This window comes from Cryptococcus neoformans, chromosome 1 (assembly GCF_000149385.1).
Source record: "Cryptococcus neoformans var. neoformans B-3501A chromosome 1, whole genome shotgun sequence".
Taxonomy (NCBI): domain Eukaryota; kingdom Fungi; phylum Basidiomycota; class Tremellomycetes; order Tremellales; family Cryptococcaceae; genus Cryptococcus; species Cryptococcus deneoformans.
Window position 1 is genome coordinate 1,742,616 of NC_009177.1, and position 15,000 is coordinate 1,757,615.

The 15,000-nt window shown below is 49.8% G+C and overlaps 6 protein-coding genes across 6 annotated transcripts in view; 1 reads left to right on the forward strand and 5 right to left on the reverse strand.

The window, feature by feature from the left end:
• CNBA6250 (hypothetical protein) overlaps window positions 1–4,337 on the reverse strand; it is a gene marked incomplete at both ends in the record, with an annotated part of 4,753 nt that extends 416 nt beyond the window's left edge. Inside the window, 5 exons of the mRNA XM_772654.1 lie at window positions 1–2,403; window positions 2,450–2,767; window positions 2,821–2,992; window positions 3,058–3,357; window positions 3,405–4,337. The exon at window positions 1–2,403 is cut by the window's left edge and continues 416 nt beyond it. Coding sequence (XP_777747.1) covers window positions 1–2,403; window positions 2,450–2,767; window positions 2,821–2,992; window positions 3,058–3,357; window positions 3,405–4,337 — 4,126 coding nt within the window. The remainder of the gene's footprint in view (window positions 2,404–2,449; window positions 2,768–2,820; window positions 2,993–3,057; window positions 3,358–3,404) is intronic.
• A 471-nt stretch (window positions 4,338–4,808) lies between these two features.
• CNBA6260 (hypothetical protein) lies at window positions 4,809–6,988 on the reverse strand (the record flags this gene model as incomplete). Its single annotated transcript, XM_772655.1, has 4 exons — window positions 4,809–4,949; window positions 5,003–5,970; window positions 6,302–6,394; window positions 6,454–6,988. 4 exons carry the CDS (start codon window positions 6,986–6,988, stop codon window positions 4,809–4,811), a joined length of 1,737 nt encoding a protein of 578 aa, XP_777748.1.
• A 492-nt stretch (window positions 6,989–7,480) lies between these two features.
• On the reverse strand, window positions 7,481–8,978 carry CNBA6270 (hypothetical protein; the record flags this gene model as incomplete). The annotated part of the gene is made up of 5 exons (XM_772656.1): window positions 7,481–7,508; window positions 7,559–8,097; window positions 8,143–8,264; window positions 8,315–8,415; window positions 8,488–8,978. The coding sequence occupies 5 exons, from the start codon at window positions 8,976–8,978 to the stop codon at window positions 7,481–7,483; spliced, it is 1,281 nt and encodes a 426-aa protein (XP_777749.1).
• A 1,542-nt stretch (window positions 8,979–10,520) lies between these two features.
• On the reverse strand, window positions 10,521–11,275 carry CNBA6280 (hypothetical protein; the record flags this gene model as incomplete). Its single annotated transcript, XM_772657.1, has 3 exons — window positions 10,521–10,606; window positions 10,662–10,719; window positions 10,772–11,275. 3 exons carry the CDS (start codon window positions 11,273–11,275, stop codon window positions 10,521–10,523), a joined length of 648 nt encoding a protein of 215 aa, XP_777750.1.
• Window positions 11,276–12,191: 916 nt separating this feature from the next.
• Window positions 12,192–13,670, forward strand: CNBA6290 (hypothetical protein; the record flags this gene model as incomplete). Its single annotated transcript, XM_772658.1, has 2 exons — window positions 12,192–13,201; window positions 13,268–13,670. 2 exons carry the CDS (start codon window positions 12,192–12,194, stop codon window positions 13,668–13,670), a joined length of 1,413 nt encoding a protein of 470 aa, XP_777751.1.
• Window positions 13,671–14,070: 400 nt separating this feature from the next.
• CNBA6300 (hypothetical protein) overlaps window positions 14,071–15,000 on the reverse strand; it is a gene marked incomplete at both ends in the record, with an annotated part of 2,711 nt that continues 1,781 nt past the window's right edge. Inside the window, 3 exons of the mRNA XM_772659.1 lie at window positions 14,071–14,175; window positions 14,237–14,816; window positions 14,868–15,000. The exon at window positions 14,868–15,000 is cut by the window's right edge and continues 199 nt beyond it. Of these exons, the coding sequence (XP_777752.1) occupies window positions 14,071–14,175; window positions 14,237–14,816; window positions 14,868–15,000 (818 nt within the window). The remainder of the gene's footprint in view (window positions 14,176–14,236; window positions 14,817–14,867) is intronic.

Sequence of the window (15,000 nt, forward strand, 5' to 3'; positions counted from 1 at the left end):
CAGTAGAAGCGTTGAATGGGTTGGACGCCGGAGTAGCATTACTACCCGACCCGAAGGCGAAAGCGGGAGTGCTCGGCTTAGCGACGTTATCGGTTTTGAACGTATTCAAGGGCGCAGAAGTAGAGCCACCATTGACAGAGCTCGCACCGAAGACAAACGGTTGGCTACCGGTCGATACATTTGATCCAAACGCGCCTGCATTAGCAGGCTTCATTGACGCGTTACCGGGAGCACCAAAGGTGAAAGCTGGTGCCGTGACCCCATTGGGCCCACTTTTATTATCGAAAGGATTCTTGGCAGAGTCTGCATTCGCAACGGTGCTTGGAGCAGTCCCGAAAGGAGAGCTCGTCCCGTTCGCAGCAATGGACTTGTTAGCAGGGCCACCAAGCGTGAACGTTGAATTATTATTTGAAGTTCCCCCAAACGGGTTCGCAGGTGCGTCCTTTTTATCTTCGGCTTTGTTCACAGCTTGGCTACCGAATGAGAAGCCTCCAAAGGCTGGCGTAGTGCTGGGAGCAGTGATCCCACCCCCAGTTGCATCTTTATTGGCTACAGCTGTGGTGGGGGTTGTTACAGGGGTGGTGGAGCTGCTCGCACCAAATGTAAAGGCAGGCTTTGAGGCGGGAGTGTTGCTGGAAGGAGCGGGCGCACCGAAACTGAATGCGGGTTTTGAGGGGGTATGGGACGAGTTGACAGAATCCGGGGCGGCAGAGCTTGAGTTGGATTGCCCAAACGTGAAAGCAGGTTTGGATGGTTCATCAGACTTGGGCTTATCAGAGGCGGGCGCACCGAACGAGAACGGAGACTTGATAACAGTGTCCGATGCCGCTGGTTTGGACACAGAAAACTGCAACACCTTATTAGTTCGTGAATCTGTCCCCATGTTGACTTCACTCACTGAAAAAGAGGGAGCAGCATTAGATGCTGCGGCGGGGCTGTCCTTCGACTTCCCAAAGCTAAATTCACCACCAGATGTTGAATCCTTTTTAACGCCAAAACTGAATCCGCCACTGGGAGCTGCAGAATCCTTCTTTGCAACTTCTGGTTCCTTTCCGCCGAAGGAGAACGGTGAAGCAGCAGAGTCAGTAGTTTTCTCCTTATCCCCCTCCTTGTTCCCGTTTACCGAAGCTCCAAAAGAGAAGACGGGCGCTGGCGAAGCACTAGCAGACGCGATGGGTGGGGGCAAGGCTGCTGGTGGCGCTTTTTCACCACTGTCCTTTTTCTGAACACCAAAATCAAGTGCAGGCACAGGGACAGGCGACGACTGTTTAGTTGAAGAAGCGGACGACACGGTGGCACTCCCAAAAAAGTTAGGGATGCTACCGGCTTCAGCTTTTCCAGCACCAGATATCGTTTCACCAGACACTTTGCTAGAAGAGTCGCCGAAAGAGAAAGATGGCTTTTTTGCGGCTTCAGTGGAAGTAGGAGCTTTGGAGAAGAAGGAAGAAGCGGCGGGCGGTTTACCTGCTGGTGTGGTAGAGCCGGTAGGGTTGAGCGAAGCAGATTTCTCTGTGGTACCTCCAGAGATGGGGAAAATACCGTTAGCCAATGGAGACGAGTCACTTTTATTGGGCACAGGCATTGTAGGGGGAGAGTCAGGCGCAGCCACGATAGAACCAGCAGCGAGAGGAGATGAAGCTCTAGGGCGGGTAGACGCAACGCCCAGTCGGGCCAAAGGCCCACCAGCACGCGGCAGACTTAGTGGAGGGAGGGGTGCAGCTGGTGTTGTCACAGACTTTGAGGGCATCGTATTGTTGGAAGCGTTTTCATCACCAGAAGGCTTCAAGCCTGCGAAAGAGATGCCGGAGAAAGAGGGTAATGCAATCTTGGAAGCTTTTTCTAGCTCTTCCATATCCGGCAAATCCTCGTCCTTGGCAGAATATCGTCCAGAAGTAGGAGGAGTCTGGGATCGAGAGTAAGATGCTGCGCTTTGGTGTGTTCGTTTTGACGTATCGGACCTGGCGCGTAAAGAAGAACCTCCACGGGGCATTTGATCGACCGCTCGAGGCTGATATGTGTCAGAAGTAGAGGGCTTACCCGGAGAAGGTGCTGTAGCAATGATTGATGGTACTGAAGGCGGAGCCGGAGGGGGAGTAGGTGAGGTTGAGCGCTCAACGACAGTTTTCTTGGTACGCCGAGTCGACCTAGATGACCTCGTGACTGGTTCTTCTTCATGCACGGGCGCTGGCTGTTTTGGAGCGCCTCTTCTGGTAGATCTTCTATTGGCTTTGGGGGTGGTCTCCTCGACGGCATTGGTTCTATTGAGTCGAGATGATCGGCGGGGAGTGGGAGCGGAAGGAGAAGGAGAGGATTCCTTAGGCGCCAAATATTCAATTTGGGCGCCGGAAATCTGGCTAGCAGTCTCACTTCTTGCATCCGATGGAGTTGGGGATGGTCGATACTCTGTAAATAGTCAGCAAAGGTGGGCCGCCGCACATTGCAAACTAACCTTGACTCTCCATCCGACTATGTTTCCTGACCTCCCTTGCCTCTCTGTCAGCTACCCTTCTCCGACCATACGGGCTGATCATGACTGATACTCCCAAGTCACCAAATCTTTCTTTGTCTTTCCTTTGTTTGGCACTTTCACCACCAGCAGCAGTCGCAAGCGGGACGTTAATGCTTCGTCGGAGAGTACGGGAGGATTGGCCGAGAAGAGGTGGAATGTCGCCTTTTCGAGCATCAGTGAGAGGAGTTTTACGCATGGCTTCCAAAGTGTAAAGAATGCGTTCGGCTTCGTTTTTGTGAACAGGTGCTGGCCTTTGCGCTGGAAAAAAGGTAAGTTCTGCGGAACGCAAAGAACACCCGTAAACTACTCACAAGCTTTGAGTTCACTCTCCCTCATAAAGACCTTATCATCCTGATTCCAAACCATCTGGCCCCTTCTCATGGGAGTCGGGGCAGCTCTAGGCATTGATGTGCCTAACCTGTTGGAGGCAGCCACAGATGCAGGTGATTTGGGTTTTTCCCATTGGTCGTGCATGAACCAATCCTGATAGTCGTCAGTTCATGGATTATAGAATGGGAAGGAAGAGCAGGTGGGGTTCAGTTACTTACCAGGACACTTCCTTCTTTTCGCCTGATGCTATCTCCTTCAACACTCATCCTATCATCGTCTTTGTCACGACTTATACTTCCTCCTGGCGGCGAATGAATTTCAAGGTCCCGTAGGTTCCTTATGCTGGTGCTTCTTACAGTGTCACCTGCGGTGGCCATGCTGAGATCAGAGACAACGCTGGCATGACGCCGCAGGTTAGCGGCAGTTGCTGAGCGACCGAGACCAATGGTGCTGGGTTGACGCGGTCGAGGAGAGGCAGTGGGCAGTCCTCGGAAGGGTGAAGCCATTGGATGAGCATGCTGAGGAGTGTCAGCATGGTGACTCATCATCTAAAAGAATATCTTACATCACCGTCTTCTAATGTCTGCGCGAACGTTTTGCGGCCAGGAGTAATGTTCTTTTGTGCGGCGGCAGTCGATGAAGCTCCATTAGCACCGGCATATTTAGACTTCCACGGACTCCAGATCTCTTTTTCCTTCCCTCTGTCATCCTTGCCTAAACTATCTTCCTGGAAACCAGCATCATCATCTGCAAGTGTAGCTAAGTCAACCCTCTTGGAACGAGTCAATGTGCCAGTCTTTTTTGGTGAAGCAACAGCCTGCCCGTACGCTGAAGATCGCAGCACGTTGGACGGGGGGTCGAGATATGACATGGACTGGGAAGAGGTGAGGGGTCTAGAGAAATTGGCAGGCTTTCTGTGTGCGGTCTTGTCATTAGAAAAAGAGGACTTGGGTTTGAGGGTGACATGGGGAGAGAGGGGAGGAAGCATAAAGCCAGACACGGCGCGCCCTTGGACTTCAAACTGATGCTCTGGTGCGTAGTCACTGGCGAGGTCGTTAAACCGGTTCGTCCGAGGCTCTGGTGAGTGCCTTCGTATCCTCTTGCCTTCTCGTCTATCGGACGGAGACTCAGGATCCTCCAGTTCGTTACCAAAGGATGACAAGCTGTCACGCTTAGATCCTCCTGCTGTCTTTCCAGGTGTGGAGAGCCACTGAAGAGGTCTTGTGAAAATAGACTTTATTCCAGACAACAGTGACGGTTCGCTACCTGATCTGGTAAGGCTCCCACCGGACGCGAGACTCTGGACTCTGGAAGTAGGGACGGGTTTCTTCGTAGGAGAAGTTTCGCGCCCGGCGAGGCTGGCAAGGTCACCCATGGTGGAAGAGGGGTGCAGAGCGCTTTGGCCTAATGGTCTCTTGTAGGGACTGCTATGCCTATGTATTCTGGGATTCGAGTTGGGCCGATGTGCGCCCGAGAGGGCGCGGTGGAGGTCGGACATGGAGGCCACTGTCGTTAGGGCTGGGAACCGGGGTGTGGAGAGGAATGGTGGGGACGGCGGGGAAGAGCGAGAATAGTAGGAAGTAGTAAGAAATGGCAAGAAATGGCCAGGAATTGTTTGAATGTTTCCTCCATCCACACTCAGAGAGTCCCTGTTCACAAAATACACCACCCAATATTTACAAATCCTTTTCCTCCTTTTCTCCCACGCGTCATCCTTCCTTTTCCTCCTCATGCTTCCTTCGTTCACCTCAGCTCTCATTGTCAAGCCATGCTGAGTTGCTGACAATACGCAATGCGTTCGACCACTCCGTCTGTACGCATTTTCTACCACCAGTCACTGCTAGTTCACGATGTAGTGTCAGATGTCATTCATGCGCTAACAAAAAAACACCATATCATGTCTGGCATATATCACAACACCGCTCAGTTTCCCTTATCATTGACGAATACTACATCGATCCCATCATGACTATGGAAGCACGAGCGCGTCCCCATTGTCCGTCAGCTCTTGCCCCAGCTTCTGAAGTCCCCTGCCTATCCTTTCCAGAAAAGCATCACGTTTTGCTTGTCGTTGTGGGAAATAATATGTCGCTAACGCCGTGACATTTGCCTGTTCGACGTCAGCGCACTCCGGCAGAGTCACCGTCATGAGATTAAACTCACTCGCACGTTATGAACGAACCCACTAGCATTGGCCTCCATTTCCTCAGTCAAGCCCGATAGTCCTTGATAATACCCTCTCTCCGTTTCATCCCTTGGCATGGCATCTTGTCCGTTCGTGGCGATTACAACTACTGGACTGTGTCTCTCACTCAGTGGTCGTTCGCGTAACCGAGATGTTCTTGATGCTTCCGCCTTTTGTCGGTAGTATTCTTGCACTTCTTCAAATTCAACTTCGAATGGCCGAGGTGGAGGGAGCGCGGGAGGTGCTTTCGCTGTTTGAGATGACAGCCTCGAGCCTAAAGCTGGCCGCTCCTGCCTTCCTTCTGACGAGCCCTCTAAACTATCCCAATTGTCATCGTCTGAATAGTCGTGATTTCTTATGAAACTTTTTCTGTCCCCGAGAGACTCCTTGTCACGAGCAATCCCAACATCATCGGCCTTCCCGTTTCGCCTCCCTCCTCTTTTGGTCACACCGCTTCTTTTCCCCCTTTCATAGCTTGTTGCCCGCATTTTTTCAGCCTGATCAATTATGAACAATGCTTCTTTCCTCAAAGCTAGTTCTTCCTTGGCAGCGCTCTCTTTATTGTGAGAATTGAAGCCTTGTCCCGACCCTATTCGGATTGGCGGAACAGCCAGAGGGGCATCATCATTGACAATGTGCGCGGATCCCGCTCGGCTGGTTGAGTCACGTTGGGCTACAACCGCACGAGCGCGTGTGGGGGGCGGAGGTTGACGAGACGGTTGCGTCCGACGTGACTGGACAGTCTTCGATGCGGTAGGTAATGCAGTAGGCGTAGTAGTTGAGGGAATTGGTATTGTCATAATCACTCGTGTTGTGTCTGAAGGAGTGGCAGCAGGTGTAGACGTAACGGCCGTTGTCGGAGGGGATGACTTGCGTCTAACTTTACGACGGGGTTCTTCCCCTGATAATGTTGTAAAAAAGGCCATGGATTTTGGTGAAGAACTCTCTAATGATGCGGGGAATACAGGATTAGCACCTGTCTCGCTGAAGAATTGTCCTTGCGGGCGAGAAGAACATCGGAGAAACGCAAGAGCGGCAGATCGTTCCCATATAATGTACGCCAGTATACAGCATACAATATTCCAGCAATAAAACGATAATAAAACACTTCAAAACTAAAGTAAATAGCTGCGGTCTTAGGCATGAAGAGACGCGTAGCAGCGGAAAGACGTCTAGTTGGGGTCCTTTATCCGCTGCAACAACAATCGCCTTTCTCGAGCAGCAGCCATTACAACTACCCGGTATAGCCAATGATGTAGATATGGATGTAAACTTACCAGTGAGATTTTGTGGTGAGCATGCCCTGGTCGGACTAGAGCTCTTAAAAGGTCTTTTGCCTAGCAAAACATCTTCTCTTGCAGTTGTTGAAGCTAGAGCGACGAACATCTGTCAGCTATAGAAAAGGCTCAAACCCATTCCCTGCACCTACCTTGGCTACTCGGAGAGTGGACATCAGCCTTGAGATGCTCTCCATCTTCCCCGGTAATCATCACTGCGTCAGGAGCATTGTCTGACTTTACCTCCTCTGCTCTTGAAACGGGCGGCCTTATCGTCTGCTCATTATTGGCAGCATTCCGAAATGCAATCTCCTCATCACTTGGTAAATCAATAACGTTTCCGTTCTCGTCCTCAACCACCCATGCCCAGCCCTTCATGCCCTTCTTCCTCTTCTTCTTATCCTTCTTTTCTTCCTTAGTGGCTGTCGTAGGTTCGTCAACTTTCGTACTGCTAGCTTCTGCGGCTGGCCTTGCGCTATTAGGGCCGTTTTCACTCATGTAGCGTGTGGTTCGCAAGTTCCCGAGGGAAAGAGACGTCGGAAGCGGCGGTTTGGTATTCCCCGCTCCGCTATCCCTTGATCGTCCTCCACTTCCAGTCGTGTTTTGTCCTCTGGAAGTCACGGGAGTTAAAATAGATGACAAGGGTGGTAAAGAGTGTCGACCAGAGCGGGTTGGATGGCCCGACATGTAGGATGAGAGAAACTCGATGCGAAAAGACGAAGGAGATGTATGAGTCTATCAATGAATGGGGGGGAGACGAGTGCAGTGTTGATATTTCCAGGCGACATTAACCTTCTCCACTTACGTTCGATCTTCTGCCCCAACAGATTCTGGAGTGGCGCTGTTCTTCGTCGTTTGACATTGCTATTCCCATTAAGACGGCCGTTTTTTTCGGTATTCCATGAGCTGCATGGAATGCACCCCTTATACGTTCGCAAGATGCAAAGACCAGTCCACAGCTCACAGCATAACATACATACAGGGCGTCCCTATATGAAGGCATTATTATTAAAGGAATGTGTCGTTACTGGCATTACTACGTAACTCTCTTTTATGATGGCGACCACAACCAATGCAAGTTACACTAGATTAACGAATACAGTTTGCATACCATAATATCCACAAATGAGTGACTGAAAAGTAAGTGAAGCCTATTGACAACAATAAGGAGTTTCCTCCTTATTCTCTTCTACCGATTGATTCGTAACTGATATGACCAAGGTAAGCAGTTTTCCAGAATGGTCCGTTTGAACTCACGTTGGGGGAATTTCACTGTTATACGAGGGCTCTTCATCCTCAATGGCCCCAGCGTCTCTGTGCACAGTGATACCGGTCCCATCAGTGTCTGTCGGACTCATCGGCTGGGGGGCACCACTAGAACCTGCGAGACCCTGATTTTGCACTCGGAACCTCTGCTGTTCTTGGTATGCTTCTCTCTGTTTGGCACCCATGGCACCAACGTCCGCACCGGCAAAGCCAGCGGCCCCAGTCGCGGCATCAACACCCGTGGGGTGAGCAGTAGGCATGGGTAGAGGCTCCATGTTCAAATCATACATGCCATGGCCACCAGCACCACGACCAGCGAAACCAGCAGAAGTGGTGCTGGGTGGTCCACCAGACGAGGCTGCACCGTAGCCACCGTCAGAAATAGTTGCGGCAGAACGAGGATATTGGCTCATTTCTGGAGAAGCAGCGGTAGATGCGACACCAGGTGCGTAGAAAGGTTCAACTGTCGGTGCACCCCCATCGTGTCCTAAATCGATGGGCGCCTGATTTTCAGGTCGTCCAGGGTCAAACTGAAAAAAGGTCAGCGTGCATAGGGAGATGCAGACAACACTTACCATCATGTCGTCGAAATCATCCCTATGAGACTTTCTCCTCTTCAACAGGAACCACAGGATAATGGCAATGAGGGCAAGACCAGCCACACCTCCCACGACACCTCCTACAATGGCGCCAGTATCTTTGAAAGACCATTAGTTATCCCACCTCAATGATCGAAAGAGAACCTACGGTTCGAGGAGCTAGAGGATGAGGATCCGGAGGAATCACCAGGTAGGGTTGCCGTGGGTGACGTAGTGACCACCCCGTCAGAGTTGGTTACGGTAACATAGCTGAAAAACCATGTCAGTCATAGAACACGGGAACACGGTAACGTTTGCCTTCCTTGAAGAAAAAGAACTTACACGACACTGCTTCCATCAGACATCGATGTGGAGCCAGATATAGCCGAGCTTGCCCCCCCTGCACTGCTGGTGACACTCCCGCTGCCACTGGGGCTTGCAGTGGCGCTAGCCGATGCACTCTGGCTTGCACTTCCCCCCCCGCTGGAAGTCGGTTGTGCGCTAGAACCTGGACTTGTTGTACTCTGGCCATTGCTTGGTGATGGGGTGGGCGACGCAGAAGCTGAAGCCGACGATGCAGAATCCTGGCTTGACTGCTCGCCACCACCGGAAGATGTCGGTTCGGCACTACTCTGTGGTTGAGATGTGACGCCTGGAGAAGAAGTAGTAATATCTGAAGGTTGGACGGCGGAAGAGGTAACGTCGTCGCTAGTGGTAACGGGGTCAGAGGTTGGCGTTGCGGAACCAATACCAGAAGTAGAGGCGTCGGCTACAGAGGATATGGGGTCAGTCGACGTCGGTACAGCAGAAGCGGAGTCTGAAATATTCGACATGATGGGGCTGAAAATATATAGTATATAGTAAGGCAAAAGAGAATGTGGCAGGACCACTCCTGTATCCGTGACGAGAATCTATTGAAAGCTGAGAGGGACTATCAAAAGGAGATGAGGCGAATGATCTGTGCGGTGCAAAAGCACTGCACGAAAGTTCCCTATTGTCCACGTTGTTGTCCGCCGGTGATTCTGATATCTCCTCCTTTTTCCCCCAAGGGGTTGCAGCGAGGCTCGGGGCTTGAAAAGACCAGACAATTCCCTCAAGCCGAGAGTGGGGAGTATGTATGCGAGCGGTTTTGGTGTGATGCAATCTATATGGAAACGAATACAGGGCCCTAAACATAGATATATACTAAGGACGAACGAAACAACATGCAGCCGGCGCATGAAAGCATGATACGATGCTAAATACGTACACATTTTTCACAGCTTTGTCTGGTGGCAAGACAGCGTTTCACAGGACAAAAAGGAGTGTTAAGGGCGCAATTTGTGACTACGCTTGATCTTGTGGAGGTTATGTGACTAAAATTGAAGATTGATCTTGTAAAGGTGACGAGATAGAAAATTCTTAATACTCGTTGAGTTTTGAGCTGTTGTCTCGTTTCGACTGCGGATAGAGTTGCGTTGTTTGCTGTGTACTTGGACAACGTTGATGGCGGTGACGGATTCCCGGGCACGAGGCACGAGACGCGAGGCCGGTTCTTGGAAATCTGCCGAATTCTGCCACAAGGAAAAAATCCGAGAGCCTGGAATTGAGATTCCTTGTGCGCCGAATGTCGGATAATAGATTTGTCAGATGTGCTGTCCGCCGGGCCCTAAAAATAGAGGAACAACTATTACTACTTGCTTGATATCATACTGTACTACGGGAAAACGCGCAAGAGGCAAGAGCTTGGAGTTCATGAAGTACAGACGATTGCATATGTACCAACAGCGGGCTAGTAGTGTTGCATCGTGGTGCGTCGTGTTTCGTTTGTTCATCATATATGGCCAAGCGGGAGTCTTTTTCTTTCTCGTGAAAAAATTGTGCATTTGGGGTCGCAGGTTTGTCACCGGAATCTGGAAAATGATGGTACGTTATAGGATTATTATTATGATGATATAGCAGTTTTCTACCTACCCTTAGAGCGGTTCGGAAACGAGCACGAAGATCACCTTTCCTGCTTTAGGTTTTACCCCGTTATTCAACAGGTTGTATAATATAGCGTACCGCCGCAAAGCAATTGCAAGCGCAAAGATGATCTCGTCAGTACTTTTCATCTGGCTCCACAATTATATAGCTATCCCCGCCATACTCTATAAGCCGAGTTGAATGAAAGATGGGTCACTTGCCATGATTGAAAATCTCGGTACTAACTGACAAAAACTGAGAGAAAACCGACAATTGCGCTGCACATATGATGGTCAGATTTTTGTACAATGGCCGGGACCACCTGAACTTGATGGATTAGACCGTACGTGCTTCATTACATACATAGACCGACTATCCCACTCGTCTACTATCTAACATTCGTTGGGATGCTAAACCCTTTATGAACAAGCTCATGATTCTTCACCGATCAACAATGTAACTTCGTCTACGTCGTCGTCTCTCTTTGTTTGCTTGGGCTGATTATACACGTCGATACCTACAGACAATACATGAGCCACATGCGTGTTTAGCTTAGGGCACAGACATCGTACCTGATGCCAAAGAGTCGATCAACAGTTGTAATCTTTTAGGACCCAAAGTGGGATCTGACTATCCAATTGAATCAGTATCCTTGCAGAAGTGGGTACTCAATTCGACCAACCTCTCGCATTTTCTCCAACTCTCCTCCAAAACCTTCCACGATTTTGTTCATATACACTGTCCTGAACTTGTTCCTGCGTTCCTCTAAACTGGCTAATTCCGCTCCTTCGGCGGGGGAGCGGAAGAAAGGAGGAAGTGTAGAGTCAGGAGATGGTGAAGGTGAGTTTGTAGGATACCGCGTGCGTTGTTTGGGTTGGCCTGCTAGCCCTGGGGCAGTGACTACTTTGGCGATCTCAGCAGACGATTCAGAACCCGAATCTGCGTCTGAGTCAGAGTCCGATTCCGAGGCTGAAGAGTCCGACGAAGAAGACGAAGAAGATTCAGATGAAGATGCTGACGAGGAAGCGCCATCCACCTCCATTGCCTCCTGTGAAGCTAGTTGAATAGTGGAGGTGGCAACTTCATCGTCCGAGCTAGAGTCGTCATCCGAAGAACTGGAAATGGATAGCTGACGCCTTCTACGTTTTCGTCGGTTGGTTTTTTGAGATGGAGGAGGGGGAGACATATCGACTGATGTCTATCTCCAAGTAGATCGTGTTATTCTGAGCGTTTCTATCGATTCAAATGCTTTGGGACCAGTCGAGTACTGATGTAAATATCCAAATCTTCAGAGGGGGAAATAACAAGCCTCCACCGGAGGACGGGATCAAACTAAAATTTAGCGACTGACTTCTCAATTCCAGCGAGTCACTGCGCGCGGTTTAACAGGATCGTTCGTTCGCTTGTAGTAGGGAAACTACTAATACGAAAATGGCAAGCAGGTAAATGATAATTATCGCACTATTTGCTTGCTATTACTGCAACCTGATACAATTAGGACCCTTTCATATGCTTTCTTATAGCCTTGCAAATAAGAAACAAGCGCAGAAGGTTATAAATATTTATTTATATAGCACGAGGAGGTGGTCGAGTCTTCCGAATAGAGTAAAAATATGTGTTGTTGTATAAATATAACCAAAAGTCAATCTCGCCTATAAAACCTGAAAGACTATATAGCAGAACAAAAGCAGCCAAATTGTAGCCAGCTGTCGCCTTATGGCGATTCCCCTACATGATTAATCTTCTGTATTCCATAGTTCTTGGGTCTATCCTCCAGGAAAAAATAACGGTTGGTTTACATCCGCAGCAACATATATCATCATACCATCAAAATCGCAAAGTTAACTTTCGTTCGCTCTATTAGCGAGTGGTCGGCCTTCATGTCCGCTTGACCTTTCGAGCCATACCTATTGATCCTGTTAGTTCCTTTTTTCGCGATTCTTATAGGAAGCACCATTGACAGTCATTACTGTAATCCTTTTAAAAGTGCCATCAAGGATCCCTCCATCACCTAGTAAGTGAGACATTAAAAGAGATGGTTCTATCATTTGCAAATGGAAAGGGCGCTTATTCCCCAGCCCAGTCACTATTACCCTTCAGAAATGGAAGATAGACCCTTGTCCCCACGCCTTCACCATCTTTTGATCCGCGAGCAGAGACCCAACGAGTTGACAAGAATCAGTCCTCGCCCTATTTCGACTGGCGGTTGTGGCTCACGAGCATCGTCGGGCTATAATTCCGCGAGCCTTAACACACCGTTGTCCCCTTTGAGTGCCAACAACCCAGACCTTACGATTTCCCCTCACTCGCAATCTCAGCATGGGTCAATACGCCGTTCGGTTTCCCCTGCTTCAATGTCCTTTCACCTTTCATCCGAAGAGATACCGACGCCCAACAGACGCACCAACAGTATACTGTCGCTTTTGAATGGGCCGATGTCCTCTTCGCCTATATCTTGTATTGGTCCCTCTAACAGCTTTCCTTATAAGGCAGAGCTAGACAATAATCGTTATCAAGCGAATTCTCCTTATCCTCGTCCACCGCCTGCAACATTCCCAATAACAGAACATAGTCAAGCGACATACTTTGAGGAGCGGCCGTATTTACCCCCTACGCCGGGGTCCATTGAGACGTACAATCCAGGGCCTTCTTCATTTCCGGAGTTCCACCCCTACCATGCCCCAACAGCCCCTTACATGCCTCATGCAACAGACAGGCCAGGGATATACAGAAGGCATTCATCCCATCCTAATAAACATCACTCGCTGTACCCGAATCCAGTTCATCCCCCATTACACCGTCATTCTACCCCCCATTCTTCTTCTGCAACTCTCTCTACAAGATTCGATGTTTCCCTTTCCTTCCCACCGCCTCCGCCACCCACAGCATATGCCAGTGGACCGTACGAATCTGACTTCCGCGTATCTGGCCCACGGGTCCCTATCTCGAGAACCACCAAAGCGTGCAACAGTTGTAGAAACCGTAAAGTGAGGTGTGACGCTGGTGCCACGAACGGGGGCAGGGCTGGGGAAGCGCCTTGTACTCGATGCAAGGAGGGTAATTTGGAGTGCGTGTACACGAATGTGCAGAAGAAGAGAGGGCCTTGTCCTGGGTTAGTACCTCTCCTTGTCATTCCCGTTGCCATCAGTAGGTGACTAACCACCGATTTTATGAGTAGTACTGCAAGGCCTACAGGGAGCAGATCCCGTCGCTCTTCAGTACAAAAACAACAGCAACAACAAACGCCCACATCTCAACCCCCTTTGGCTCCATCACACCTCGATTCCATGTGGACAGATCATGGCAATCACTTGGACTCGGTCTCACCCTCGCAACGTTCCAGTATCGCTTCCATTCAAACTTCTGTTGATGTAATCACTCCGGAAGAGATTACATTTGGGCACGTGGGGAGTTATGGCTTTCCATTCCCGCCGCACGCTTCGTCAAGTGCATTATCTCATGAATACGACTGGCATGCTACTAATAAGGCGGCTGTAGGGGGCAGTGTACCCAGATGGTCGGGCCCGCAGGTCGGGCCTCGGGGTTCTCATAGCGCAGCACCTTGGGAGGGAAGACGTTAATTCACTGAAAACGAGCATCAGAGGAAATCATAGTTATTGCTCATAGATGTTTGCCGTGGTGTGAAAGGGAAGATATTTAAGGGTATGGTGATGTGTGCCTTTCCACTGGTGAATATAATAAACGATATATAAATCGCTCAATGGTGGACAGCATGTTGCAGTATATAATGAGGATTGGCGTCAACCACTTATAGGTAGATTTACGAGTCATTTGGATTTCTCTGGTTAAGGTATCGCCAGGGATCAACGTTGTAAAGTATGATACAATATCATCGTATAATTCAAATTATGAAGGCGTCATTATTATCATGCGCTGATAACGAACATCCCTTGATTCTACTCTATGCTAATACCCTCAAGTTCTGCATCGCATGGACACAAGGGGTCTGCCCAACTGCCATCAATGGTTGCCTTCGGCTTCTGGGAAAGCGCCTGGCATGCCCCCAGGATTGACAGCTTGTTGAGCATGCAGGCCGTTGGCCACATTTTCGGCTAGTCTTATCAACTGTACATGGTCACAGTGAGTAGATTCATCATTATATATCGACTGTCTGCGAAACACTTACACCTTCATACATATTGTCCCTCTCTGCTTGAGGTAACCTCCCCATGTCATTCTCCCTCTGGAGCTGCTCCCATATTACTTGCACTCGTTCTCGCCAGTTTTCAAGATCTTGCTGTACTGCATCAAAGATTCGCTCCACGAATGTGTTCATCATCAGCCAAGCCCCGTCGGGACGGTCGTTTGCAGCAACTCCGCCACGCCGTGAGGGTCGCACGCCTGAAAAGTATGACGAATCGTATACGGAGATGGCTGTCGTCGGTGGAAGTGGATCAAAAGAATGGAAAGGACGAGACGTGATTACAGGAGGGAGGAAAGCCAACCACGATGTATTCTCCGAGCACAGCACATGTCGGCATATAAAAGAAGGAACGTTGATGGAATCGTCCATAGGGTCTCGGGGCGCTTGAATAAGAGCTAGGATATCGTCTCGAGCAAGTTTGGAGGATTCTGAATACAACTCAGGTAGTGCATGGACTACCTGGTCCTCAAACCACTGCAGACGATTGGCGTCCTTCCACAATGCTTCGGAGCGAGACACATAGATATGTGACAGAAGCTGGATCGCGTTGGATGGGGACTCGCTGGAAAATAATTAGCGTAAAATGGAAAGTAACATGCGTCTGAGAACGCACCTGTAGCCAGCTTCGACGCTGAAAAGCGCTTCGCTTCTTACACCTTCAGGCAAACTGGCCCCAATTTTATCCGCCAGGGGTACGACAACCTGCGGGAAATCTGTGATCGCCTCTTGTAATGCAAGGTCGCTTG